The 13,874-nt window shown below is 40.9% G+C and overlaps 1 protein-coding gene across 2 annotated transcripts in view; it reads left to right on the top strand.

Annotated features, from left to right (window-relative positions):
• sfswap (splicing factor SWAP) overlaps nt 1–13,874 on the top strand; it is an 80,981-nt gene that overhangs the window by 29,533 nt on the left and 37,574 nt on the right. For both annotated transcript variants that reach the window (XM_050053580.1, XM_050053581.1), the window contains exons 11-14: nt 3,794–3,866; nt 4,805–4,908; nt 5,039–5,168; nt 13,594–13,790. In XM_050053580.1, the coding sequence (XP_049909537.1) occupies nt 3,794–3,866; nt 4,805–4,908; nt 5,039–5,168; nt 13,594–13,790 (504 nt within the window). The remainder of the gene's footprint in view (nt 1–3,793; nt 3,867–4,804; nt 4,909–5,038; nt 5,169–13,593; nt 13,791–13,874) is intronic.

Here is a 13,874-nt window from a genome sequence, read left to right as displayed (position 1 = left end):
CCTGTGAACTTTGATTTTAGAGTTTTTTTAGGAGTTATATTCTCCCGGGCCCCCGGTAAAGTGCTGTGACTGAAAGCACTGTTCAATTACAGCTGAATACTAGGAAGCTGTATTTGAAGCATTCTTCAAACATGGTAAAATGTACCTCATGAGGTTAGGTTTTTTTTCCCTCTTGTGGCATTGGCTTCATCACCACTTTCCCTTTCTTTCCATCAGCAGTTTATATTTGGGATAGCGGCTAAGAGCACTTGGTGCGTAGATATTACTACAGAGGGTTTCTGGTTATCAGAACTGTGTACATAAGCCAGCTGTAAGGGCTTTGCAAAGATACTTTATTAGTGATAGACCATACAGTGGGATATTAGAAAGCCAAGTGGAGGTGTTCAAAGCTGTTTCAACAGCTGTTTACACAGCTAAATGGAGGAGAAAATCGAGAGTAAGAACAAATATACTGAAATTAACTGATCCTGATCAATTATGTACAGGGCCATTCAGTAAAAAACCTCTCTAAACCCCTGTACGCTACCTACCCCCTACAGTAAGTTAAAAAAGTCCCTGTGCAGGCATGTTTTAAAATATGTTTTTTAACATGTTTTTCCAACATAATAGTAATAAAAAAAACTGTAAGGGGCTTGAAGCAGATCTACTTTTTCTCCTTCATTGAGAATCTCTAGATCTGGCCTCAGCCCTGCCCATCACCGTTGCTTGCAGTAGGTTCTGCCTTTGACTTTCTCCAGCACTGCTCGCGCCAGGTTGACTGTTAAAAGAGCAGTGCACATCAAGGTGGCTAGAGCTGATGTAAGAGGAACTATCTGAGATTCAGCTATACGTGTTTGAGCCTCAGTCAGACCCAGACTCAGATGAGGAGTCTGTTGTGCACCGAAATTGGCAACCAGCAGAGGTATCAGAATAATAGGTGTAGTTAGCAATAATTTGGGAGGCTTTTATATATAGGAAAATTACAGCCGTTGTATTGTTTGTTATTTAATTTCTTTCCGCCATTTTTCAAACCAAAATCATGACCTGTATGCATAGCCAATTTCTTTCTCAAACATGGTGGATAGTGTTAAAATTGTATTTTTTCTTCACCTAAATTTGGTTAAAAGACCAATGACATTGCAGTGAATGGTGTGTTTGTGCAGTCAGGTGTCTAAGAGGTTCATGGAGAATACTTTAAAACAAGGAGACTATTTGTATATCAGTTAGTCATGCCATGTAACACTGAATTTATGAAGAAAACTTTGATTTCTTGCGTGCCTTTTCAGAAAACAACGAACATACTTATTCATTGAGTGACTGGGGACCAATTTTAACATAACAGTATCCATTTACAAATTCATACAACTTGTGCAGTATAATCCAAGTCACATTTACCCAGTCATACGTTAAGAACTTCCCAAACACATGCATTTTCATTAAGAAACCTTTTGTTGGAGTCTGGCTTTGAAGAGGACATAGATTTGTTTTCTTTTGGTTCAGTTTTACATCCAAAGATTTTAGCAAAAATGCACATGTTTGGGAAATACTAAGAATACAACTGGACGAATTAGACTTGGATTATACTGCACGAGTTGTGTGGGAGTTCGTTAACAGATGTTTTGATATAGATTTGCTGTAGTTAAACATTGTCCCCGATCAATCAGTAAATCAGTGTGTTCCCTGTTTGCCATGGAGGCATGCCAGAAAAACAAAGTTTCCTTTGCAAAGTCACGGTGACACGGCATGACTAACTGATATACAAATGGTCATTTTGTCTGTGAAGTATTCCTTGAAGAGAAGTAAAAATACAGGCTTGATCATTTCCATTTTCTGCTTTTTTTTAGGTCCCATTAATGTGTAGTGACAGTAGTTGAGTAAAAAATCCAGTTTTTCATCTTATAAGATTGGCTCGACTCTAAAGAGTCTTCTGCTGGTGTTAATGGACTACTGACCTTTCTATCCTGCTCCGTGCCTCCAATATGGAAATTGAAAGTACTGAAAGATATCCATTCAGCTGCAGCCAGAAGGTTCTGTTCTCCAAAGTTGCTGTTGGTTCCCCCACATCAAATCATTCTGTAGCACAGTCGGGAGACAACTTCAGACAGTGTAGGCTGTAAAATTAATGGAGGTAGCTAACGTGACGTCACCCACTGGTTTGTGGACTCCTGTTTTGAAGCTTTAAGTTTGGCATTTCGGCCATCGGCATCTTTTTGTAGCCATAAGTGATCCTATTTGGGTGAGTGGCTGACTCTGTGGTGGAGCGAGGGTTGGATCTGACTGAGAAGCCATGGACACTATTGGCAGACAGTGGTCGCTTAACGAGGCCCGCCCTTACTTATGCATAACTTTAAACCTTAGTAAAAGTACGTGGGTAAGTTATATAAAAATTACTCTCCTGTACAGTTGTCATCCATCCATCCATCCATACATCGATTTTCATCTGCTTATCCAGGGCTGGGTCGTGGGGGCAGCAAGCCAAGCAAAGTATTCCAGACGTCCCTCTGGGGGACCCCAAGGCGTTCCCTGGCTAGACGAGATACGTAATCCCTCCAGCGTGTTTTGGGTCTACCCAGGGGCCTCCTACCACTGGGACATGCCTGGAACACCTCTAACAGGAGATGCCCAAACCACCTCAACTGACCCCTTTCGATGCGAAGGAGCAGCGGCTCTACTCCAAGCTCCTTACGCTATCTCTAAGGCTGAGCCCAGCCACCCCACGGAGGAACCTCATTTCATCCGCTTGTATCCGCGATCTCATTCTTTCGGTCACTACCCAGAGCTCATGACCATAGGTGAGGGTTGGGACGTAGATTGACCAGTAAATTGAAAGTTTCGCCTTTCCGCTGAGCTCCCTCTTCACCACGACCATCTGACACAGCACTCGCGTCATGGTCGGGAGTAGTTGTCATTGAAATTAGTTATTAAGACCTGGGGTCTCATTTATTAAACAATGCGTAGGGTCCATACTAAAAATGTACATACAGACAAAAGCCAAAAATGGCATGTGTCGAAAAAATTTCGATAATTTCTACTCTCAGGCTTCCATCTCACCATCTGCGTCACAAATATCCCGTCTCCAAAATGTTCGTAAGCATGAGTCAAAGTGTCTTCCATCAAATCTGTTTTTACAGATCACAGCTTTTCCGTGGGGAGTGGCGTATGCCTCTTTCAGGCCTCATTTTGTGTGTACGCTGTGTTTATAAATGAGACCCCTGGACATTTTAACATGGGTGTTCATGGGGATTGACTGGATTCTGGAGCCAGCCTCAAGTGGCCTTTTAAAGAACCGCAGTTTTCAGCACTTCCATGTTGGTTTAATTTTTCAGCCCCGCAGGTTGCAGCTTGCTTCAGAGGTGTAAACTTTAACCAGATGGAACCCTGCAGATGCAACAGTTAGATTGGAAACAGATACAGAGGGATGACTCACCCTAACATGTCGGATCCAGCCACTGGTGATATTTACAGCGAAGAAGCATTCACACTGTAGATGTGTGTTTTTTTTGTTTTTTGACAAACTTTCCTTACACCAACTTATTGCACATACTACTGCTGTACTTGCAAACATTCATGGAAGAACATAATGTTAAAACAAAGGACAGCAGGTTTCCATTGAATCTCAATTTCATTACCATCTGTCTCTTGTCTTATCCATAATGTGGAAACACAGTCAAGTTTAGATGATATGTACGAATTGTGTGGTCTCTGTTACTGGTTTATTTGTTAATCGTGTACACTAAAGAATAATTTAGATCTGATTACAGTTTATATTTTCTCTCTTTTTCTCTCTCTGTCTCCTCTCTTTTCCTTCACCCAGAGTGACAGCGTAACTGATGACGATAATAAGCTTCAATCAGACACGTCACTCAAGGACTCCAAGCTGACTAAAGGTAGGACGCTAACATGAGAAAAAATACACAGAACATGGTACTACTGTCACTTCCTCTGCTTCAGTTCATTCACTCAGTAAATGAGATGCAAAGCCTTTGGGTAAATATGTGTGTATATATATATATATATATATATATATATATGTTTACTCTAGTGTGGGTGTATGTGTCATATGTTGGTGTTTGCGCACAGCTGTCTGTGAGTCTGTTGGTATTTGTGCTCACAATTTCATTTGGTGATATCAGGCTGAAAATGTCTGCAGAGATGAAAGCGTCTGCTTACCACAAGGCTGGCGGAAACACACACATATGCAAATGAAGGCATGCTTTCTCACAGGCTATTGGAGGGCGTCAGGTCATGGAGCAGGCCAGGGAAAACTAATAACAAGTGGAAGCAGAGCCTTCCACAATAAGGATCAAGGTCCTATATTTAGGTTGTTTCTTAAGGAAAGGAGGCACATTGTGTACTCTTTCGTCTCTCCTAGAGCAGACACTTTTGATTACAAAATAAGAATCAACGTGACACACCACTGCTGCTTAATATCTTAAGAGTTTTGGGGGCCAACTCTCTCCGTCCTTCTGTTTGGTTTTGCCTGTCTCTGTGTAGTTTTGTATAACGTTTTGTGAATTCTCTTTCACTCATACTTTTTTTTGGTCTCCTTTTTCGTTTCCCTCCTATTTTTCCATCTCTCTGTTCTCTATCTGTGTCCACTTTTCTCCTGATCTTTTCTCCGCCTTGTCCTGAACCTTTTAATGCACCTGTCATTACCAAGAAGCAACCTAATTGCTTAAGTCAGTGCATTTCTCATTTTACTCTAAATTTGTCAAACAAAAGAAGGCCAAGAAGCACTTGTCCACCTGTCATGATTACATACTCTTCTGAATCCTTTTTGTTATCACTAAATCACATCTCCTTCTGTCTCTCTGCGCCATCACAGCCTCTTTTGCCCCCATCTGTTTTGCCATCAAGGCAAAGGAAAATGACATGCTGCCGCTGGAGAAGAACAGAGTTCGATTGGACGATGACTCGGACGAGGACAAGGTCTAGTTCCGCTCGGTCTACTCAATGCACATACATCTCGGGCTGATTTAGTATGGATAGGAAACTGATCCTTGAAAATATATTTTTTAGAACTGTGACATTAACAATAGATTATCATATATTTTTGAAGTTGCTGGAGGAGCAGGGGCTGGATTCTGTAATGGGTGGAGCTGAGATGGTTGAGAAGGAGCCTGCCCCGGCCAGTGCGCCAGAAGAGAAGAGACCCACGCTCAGTTTGGAGGAGCTGGAGGCAAAACAAGGTAACATTATTAAAATTATTGATGGGAAATTTTTAAATGTTGTGAAAAATATTAATCCTGCACTGCTTAAAGCTACAGTTGGCATTTTTTTAAAAAATACATTTTTGTCATATTTGCTCTAGCTATACCTAGACAGTAGTATATAAGACAGATAATCTGTAGAAAAAGATCATATCATGTTCCTCCTCCTCGTGTAGTGCTTCCAATGGCATTTGCTCAAATCCACCATGGCTAAAAGAAAACAACCAATCAGAGCTGAGAAACACAGCTGTCAGTGAAAAAGGTTGGTCTGGCCAGTGGGCGGTGCCTGCTTTCAGCTTGACTGTTTTTAATATGGTGGTCAGGCTACAAACTCTCATTTTACAGCTAAACAGTACACTGAAATATGTTTCTGAAAACACTGGAGGCAAGAAATAGGCAGTGCAGTGACAATTGATCAGTTCTGCCTGGTTTGATAGTTTGACTAAAGCATACGAGCAGTGATTCACTATTGACCACAGTGTTAGAGACTCCTTGACTCTTATTAGATGTTGTTGTTCATTCAAACAAATGGTATTAGAAGCACTACAAGGATTGTCTGCCTCATGTACTACTGTGTGGATATAGTGACAGTTTCAGCAAATATGAAAACTTTTATAAAAGGTACAAACTACAGCTTTAAGCCACTGTACGTCTTAATACACTGCTCAAAAAAATGAAGGGAACACTAAAATCACACATCAGATCTTGATGAATGAATTCTTCAAGTCGAGAATCTTAACTGATGTACATTGTTTGATTTGTTGAGAACAATATGACACAACAACGGTCAGTGGAAACCAAAATTATAAGCCCACTGAGGGCTGGATTCAAAATCATACCAAAATCAAAGGAAAACAATTTAAGTCACAGGCTGATCCAGCTTGCATTTCCAGACTTTTTCATGCCTGTCACATGTGCTCACTGTGAACCTGCTCTCATCTGCAAAGAGAACAGGGTGCCAATGGTAGACCTGCCATTTTTGGTGTTCTCTAGCAAATGCCAATCAAGATGTACAGTGCTGGGCTGTGAGCACAGGTCCCACTAGAGAACACTGGGCCCTCAAGCCACCCTCATGGAGTCTGTTTCTGACAGTTTGGTCAGAAACATGCACACCAGTAGCCTGCTGGAGGTCATTTTGTAGGGCTCTGGTAGTGCTCCTCCTGTTCCTCCTGACACGAAGGAGCAGATACCGGTCCTGCTGCTGGGTTGATATCCTTCTACGGCCCTGTCCAGTTCTCCTTGTCTCCTGGTGTCTCCTCCATGCTCTTGAGACTGTGCTGGGAGACACAGCAAACCTTCTTTTTGGTCTATTTGGTTGTCAGGCAGCACTAATACAGAAAAAAATATGAAAAAGGCAGACAAAAAAATAAATAAAGAGTCAAGTGGCTACAAATTTCAGTTGTGAGTGTGTAATAATCACTTAACTGTATTAATTCCCTTCAAGTTGAAAATGTCATGTTTCAAATCTAATCTGACAGCATTTCCCTGTTTATGTCTGTCAGCTTGCGCATTCAGACAATCAGCGGCCTCATTCTGCCTGTGTAAAAGACAGAATGTTGATAAAGCATCTGATGATGGTTATGACAGAGGTCGTTTTTTTCTCCCTCAGCTCCGTGGCTATTTAATGTGGGTGCGCTAGAATTAAATTCTCTCGTCAGCATAAAAGTACAGGTGCTTACAAGACATCTCTGTCACACCCACTGGCATGCTGTTAGTTTCTGGGAGCGTTGGAGATAGAGGTAAAACAAGAGGGGAAGAAAGAGATGAATAAATCCATTGAGCCTGAATTATAAATTCTCTCAACCGGGTGTACCCTGCAGTAAGAGACGAGCTGTGTGGTACAGCAAACAACAGTCATATATCTCTCCAAAGGCCTAATGGAGATGTATTTTCTCTGTTTTTGTCTCTCTCTTTTGTTCAGTCATGGTTGTAGAATATTACACACTGGCTCTCCTCAGTCTTTCCTAAACTAAAGTAATGCATCAGTGACTCTGCACTCAGAAACACTGGACAGTTACACAGGCATATTCGTTTACGTCAGAATGCATACAAGCACAAAAAGCATTCTTTGTCCTGCAAGGGGATTACACTCTACCATCTAAATACTGTATTGTAACAAATCTAACTTGGCTGATCCAGTGAGATCACCACATTGTCGATGATCTTAACCATTTATACAGAAAGCTCCTGCACTAGGGACTGAGAAAAAAACACTTTTGCCTCATGCATGTTGCCTGTTTTATTTTCAAGGTTAGAGTCACATCTCTCAAATATTCATATATTCTAATGTATCCCTGGCTATTAATTTCAAAAGTAATAGGCTTTTTTACTGAAAGCTGGAAGCTATTGTACTTGAAGTTGATTCATTGCATCTTGTTATACTTTTACACCCCCAAAATATGCAATCACACCCTTTTAGCTTCAAAAAATTCGACAGCTTCACCTTCGTCTGCATGCCTCTTTGAGTGATGACAAAGCAGCTGAAATACTAAATGACATCCCCCAAGACATTTTCACATCTCTGTCAAACAAAAACTGACAACCGCCAGATGCTGATGCAATTCGGATTATCAATAATCCATTTGACCTAACTTGTTAACCAGGTGCACAAGTCTTCAATGTCAGAGGTCTAAAAAGTAAGATTGGTGCTGTCATTTCACAAAATAACCGTCTGTGTGAGTTGATCAATACTAATGACTCAGTGATTGAGATGTCTGTCTCTCAAAGCCTCCCCCATGAAAGCTAAAAATCTTTACCTTAATACCAGTATACTGATACTTTGTAAGCAAATGACCAAAGAACAACATCACAACATTATCCCCTAGAATATCTATCTTTTTGTTAGATATTTTTCTGTTTGATGTCTTATTGTCTCGCATTGCCTGCACTGTCAAAACATTCTAGGTTAGGTTTGAACTGTGCATCTCCAAAGTCATCTTTGTGAACTTAGTAATATGATCTAAATGGTAAGCATGGTAACGCTTTATCATGTAGTATATTAAAGATGAAACAGACACATTTTTTGCTGTAACTTATCATTATTATTATATCACTATGCAATATTGTCTGCCACCGGTTTACGGCATTAAGTAAGTGCATCGAACCATTGCGCAACCAAAACAGGAAAAGGATAGTGCTTTTGTTTTCTGTTGTAGCTATAGTTAGCTATCCTCTGTTACCAAAGAGTATACACTCACTGGCCCAAAGTGTGCCAAGAAAATATTCTCCACAAAATGCCACCACCATTAGCCTGAATCGTTGATACAAGGCTACAAGGATGGATCCATGCTTTCATGTTGTCTGTGCCAAATTCTGACCCTACCATCTGAATGTCGCAGCAGAAATCAAGACTTATCAGACTAGGCAACTTTTCCAGTTTTGGTGAGCCCTCAGTTTCCTGTTGTTAGCTGACAGAGGATGTCCCGATCACATTTTTTTTGGCATCCAATCCGATACGAGTCCTTTATTTTGAAACCAAGTCCGATACCGAGTCCGATCCGATACTTTGCAAAGCATTTAGAAAGAAAAAAAAAGAATGCATCCAAGTTGTCCCATAAGGTTTGTTTTTTATTTAAATAGTATCCAAAAAGCTTATCGGTGGTTCACCAGCACAAAATGTAAACTAAGTCAATATCTTCTTCTTGTCTTGCACCAAATTCTGACCCTACCATCTGAAAGTCACAGCAGAAATCCAGACTTATCAGACCAGGCAACTTTTCCAGTTTTGGTGAGCCCTCAGTTTCCTGTTGTTAGCTGACAGGAGTGGCACCTGGTGTGGTCTTCTGCTGCTGTAGCCCATCTGCTTCAAGGTTCGACGTGTTGTTGGTTCAGAGATGGTCTTCTGCAGACCTTGGTTGTAACCAGTGGTGATTTGAGTTACTGTTGCCTTTCTATCATCTTGAACCAGTCTGGCCATTCTCCTCTGACCTCTGGCATCAACAAGGCATTTTCACCCAGAGAACTGCTGCTCACTGGATATTTTCTCTTTGTCGGACCATCCTCTGTAAACCCTAGAGATGGTTGTGTGTGAAATTCCCAGTAGGTCAGCAGTTTCTGAAATACTCAGACCAGCCTGTCTGGCACCAACAACCATGCCACTTTCAAAGTCACTTAAATCACCTTTCTTCCCCATTCTGATGCTCAATTTGAACTTCAGCAGCGTCTTGACCATGTCTACATGCTTAAATACATTGAGTTGCTGCTGGTGGCTGATAAGCTATTTGTGTAAAGGAGTAGTCGAATATATTGGGTTGAATAGATTTGTCTGGCCATCGAGTAACCTGTAATAGCTTGTGTTTAAGGTAACAATATTTCCTACAATACTTGCATACTGTGTTCTGATGCAGTAGTATGAGGGTGCCTCGCAGAGACATGACTGAGATGCCAATACTGTAGTCAGTTGTTCGGCCAAATGCCCTTAAGACATTAAGTCTTTAAAGACGCTGATTTCAGCGTTTCATGAGCTCTCAAAGGGCATGGCAAAAGTGTCGAAACCTTCCTCAGACCAGAAGGATAACCGCAAAATAGAACCTGAAAAAAGATGGACAGACAGACACTTGAGACAAATGTGCTACTTTTCGGCATGAAGCGGGGTGATGGGTCCCGTTTAGGTTCAGTGGAACCATCTAAGAGTGTTCATGTTCTCTCTACGAGCTGACAGACAGCCAGAGAAAGAGGCTGGAAAAGCCTAATAAATAGCTGACTGGATTGGCTTTGCTGTGTGGCAAAGTGGCTGTCAGTCAGCAGGCCTAACTTGATCAGATAGCAGGAGAATCAGTGGCAGACAGCAGAACGCTAATCTGTATTGATGGACTGGAAAACAGCCACACACACCAAATGCGGTTTCCAGTGATAAATACATGAATCATTTAGGTCCCTGCAAACATCTCTGAGTGGATGTTTCATAGTGGTAGTAAGAGATTTAAAATATGTGGTCATTCCATTCAGAGATGATGTTAGATATACTGTAAATATAGATATACTTCCTGTTGTCCATTCATTTAGGGGCTCACTCTTATTTTGCCTGCCATGTGAAGTCATATTTTTGGCTTCAAAGCAGTAATAAATAATAGTTTCACAATAACAATGCATAAAATGACAATGTGAACACTGTTAAAATGTGAAAGGGGCTAATAATGAACCTACAGAGAATTATCAAGACAATCTGCAGCTCCTCTCGGCTAATAGTGAGTCTCAGCTCATTGAATTCCATGGTGTTGTTTTCAGCTGCTGTTTTTAGTGAAAAGCTCCTAAAACCCACTGTACACCACCTGTTTAACACCAAACAGCAGACAGACCCAAACTGTGTTTCCAGAAGTGTGTTTTTATGGGCATTTTGAAGTATTGCACCAGAAAAGTTGAATAGAAATGGCGTAATTAAGTAAAACGTCCTCAATTATGCAAGAAAAGTTTTTATGCTCGCTTGAGGTGGTTTTTGCTTTTGTCAAAAAAGGGCTGATGGGATAAATGGGTTATGAAAACGCCCTTGCAGTATAAATTCTAATGTAGTGGTCATTTAACTCAAATGACTGATCATCTGTTTACGCTCTTGGCGTCTCTCCATGAATTACAATTGGCGAGGGTTCATAAGTTTCACCTGTACTCATATAAATGATGACATAAAAACAGGGGGCTCCATAGTCTGGAATGGTGTGAACCTTGACATCACAGCTTCACCCCTTCTGCTTTTACCTTTCACAATAAAAGCCCAACTTAAAATGACTTAGAGCACATCGTAAAGAGGCAGCTCAACAAAATAGCTTACAGAATCATTGCATTTATGTTTCTGGACAGCATGAAACATTCCATTACTAGCTGATGTGAGAGCACGAATAATTAGAGCTTGCCAAATTACAAACAAAACTGGCCCAATTGAAAGAAATTCCTAAAAACCTCTCCCCATTTTTCTCTTGTAGAGGGGTTAGGTGGCCAAGGCAACTTGTTTTGTGTCTGGGTTACAACCTTTACTACTATTGTGTTTTCTGGCATAAACAGATTAGAAGCGTACCTAATGCGAGATTTATATTTCTGCATTGAATTGATGCCATATCTACGGATTAGGCCCTGTGTTGATGTAGAGCCTACGCTGTAGCCTGGCTGCCTAGTATACAGCTTAGCTACACATCACAGCGACGCAGACCTCCTGTTTATTTGTGTAAGTTAAAACCTTTTCCCTCAATGGAAACAAAGCTTTTATTTACTTTAATTTCACAGATTCTTCATATCCTTCAGGGATTTATACTTAGGGATTTATCCTGGCTTCATATGAGTAATGAGTAATTTATACAATGTAACATCAACGTAGGCTTGATGCTAATAATGTTAGCATGTTATACTTGTTTGGAAAACGTGTTTAGTAGAAGACAGTTGTTTTTTAGGTGAACCCTGTGTGTTGTAATGGAGCCTTATTTTATAATGTTACATTTTTGTTAAATGTTGCGGCTTTATATGAGTAGAGAAAAAGTCCACTAGCTGCAAGGCTAATTTATACAATGTAAAATGACATAGACTTGTGCTAAAAACATTAGCATGTTGTATTTGTGGGGAAAATGTGTCCAAATAAAGACAAGTGCTTTGAGTCTGAATGCTGCGAGTTATAGTGAAGCACTTGCGTTTGAAATTGTGGCTGTTAAGCCATGTTTAATGTGTGTTTTGGGTGTGTTTTGAATCAGCTAAACTTTACAGCACTTCACAGAAACCCCACAGCCAACTTGCGTTTCGGAGGTGTAACTGCAGAGTGACACAGACACACCACTGCAAGTATAAATGCTCACAACGGCGTAGGCTCTAGTATAAATCCTGCTTTATTCTGCCAACTTCTGACAGAATTACGCTTTGCAGAGCCTAGTTTATTTGCTCCAAACCAGTTGATGGAAACATGGCAAATTCCCAATACTTTTTGCAACATTTCAAAAGATGACTCAAAATTTGTTTGACAATTTAATGGAAACACAGTTCTAGCTAGCGACTAGCTACTGAACATGCTGGAGTATTTAGCAGCTAAATTGCCAGACATTGGGAGCAGCAGGTTGAGACCAAAAACAGAGCTACAAGAGTGAACATCACTGGGGATAATACATCAATGTTATGTTCACAGCTTATTTCAGCTGCTTGTAAGTGGCCAGAAAAGACTGTTGTTGCAGGTTAACTTGTGATTATTTCTTTATTAATATGTCAGCTACTTTTTTTGATCAGTTGCTTAATTGTATAGGTTGTATTCAGCAAATTCTTACATATGAAAAGCTGAAACTGGAGTCTGTTTGGAATTTTGCTTGATGAATAATTACATCATCAATCACTTATCAAAATTGTCATGAATCTTTTGGCCGATCGATTTATCGCTTAATCCAAAATGGTTTCAGCACTTTGATAGAATTATGTATATTTCACAAAATTGGACACAAAAGTAAAGCAAGATTGTCCTTTTTAATTATGTCAAATTAGTCTGTAAATGCAGTAGTAAGAGTCAGCCTGGCCAGGACTGTACTGTGTCACTGTCTGGGGTACAGATGGATTCTGCTCCACTTGGCTATTGTTCACACTATACTCAAATATGATTTGACTCGGCAGCTCGCCTATTTTTAACCCTGAAGAGATAACAGTAGCCCCAGCGGTTGCATAACTTAAACAACGTGTTTTCCGCAAGCATTTGCTTTATACTTCACTGTCTCGTCTTGTTTTCTCTGCCGGCTTCATCCTGTTTCTCTCTGTGACCCATCTCATTCTTGTGCTCTCCTTACCTATCTATCCCCCACCAGTCTCTGTCACTTCATCTCCTTTCTTCATCTCTCAAAACCGTGCATACTTTCCACCCCCAATTTTATTCGGATGTCTGTTTCCTCTTCCCCACCCACATGTTCCCTCCTACTTTACCTTTGTTTTCTGTATAAACCTTGGATTGCATGAAATTACCTTCCACCAAAGACTTAGTCAGGTCTTATCATTTAAAGCAGGAACTTTGTGAAGTCGCAGCTGTTGGAAACGCAGAAAAAATGCCAGTGTTATCACCTTAGTTAGATGTGACATTAAGAGAGGAAAATTACTCTCAACATTCTTTCTTTCTTGTCTGTCTGTCACTTTTTGTCCTGATATTTTTTGGTCTCTTACCCTTTCATGTTTTGCTCTCTAGTGTCTTTATTTGTGACTTTTCTCCCTCGTGTAGTTCTGTACCTTCCAAAGACCACTTACCTGCGGTCAGGAAAAAGTTGGCTGAGTGAAAAGTAGAGCATAACCACTCTTTGCCTCCTTCTCGCTGTCTTTTCTGTCATTCTCTCCTCCCCTGTACCACCATGGTAAATGCATTTCTAGCTGCGGTAAGAATAGAGGAGGGACAATGGCTAAAATGTTTCCATCTTTGTCCGACCACATCTCACCTGTAACTACCCTCTCATCTCCCCACTCTCAGCCAAGCAGAAACTGGAGGACCGTCTCGCGGCTGCAGCCAGGGAGAAGCTGGCCCAGGCATCTAAGGAGTCCAAGGAGAAACAGCTACAGGCGGAGAGGAAGAGGAAGGCAGCGCTCTTCCTGCAGACCCTCCGCGGCCCCTTTGCTGGGGAGCCTGAGGCCAAGAGAGCTGAGCTAGACTCAACGGCACAGTTTGAGGTAGGTGAATGTTTGAGAACTATGGATCAGTATTTGTCATGTAGCTATATTAACTTAGAACCTTTACCAAATCACCCTTTCTCA

This window comes from Epinephelus moara, chromosome 9 (assembly GCF_006386435.1).
Source record: "Epinephelus moara isolate mb chromosome 9, YSFRI_EMoa_1.0, whole genome shotgun sequence".
Taxonomy (NCBI): Eukaryota; Metazoa; Chordata; class Actinopteri; order Perciformes; family Serranidae; genus Epinephelus; species Epinephelus moara.
This window is presented reverse-complemented; position numbering and strand designations above follow the sequence as displayed.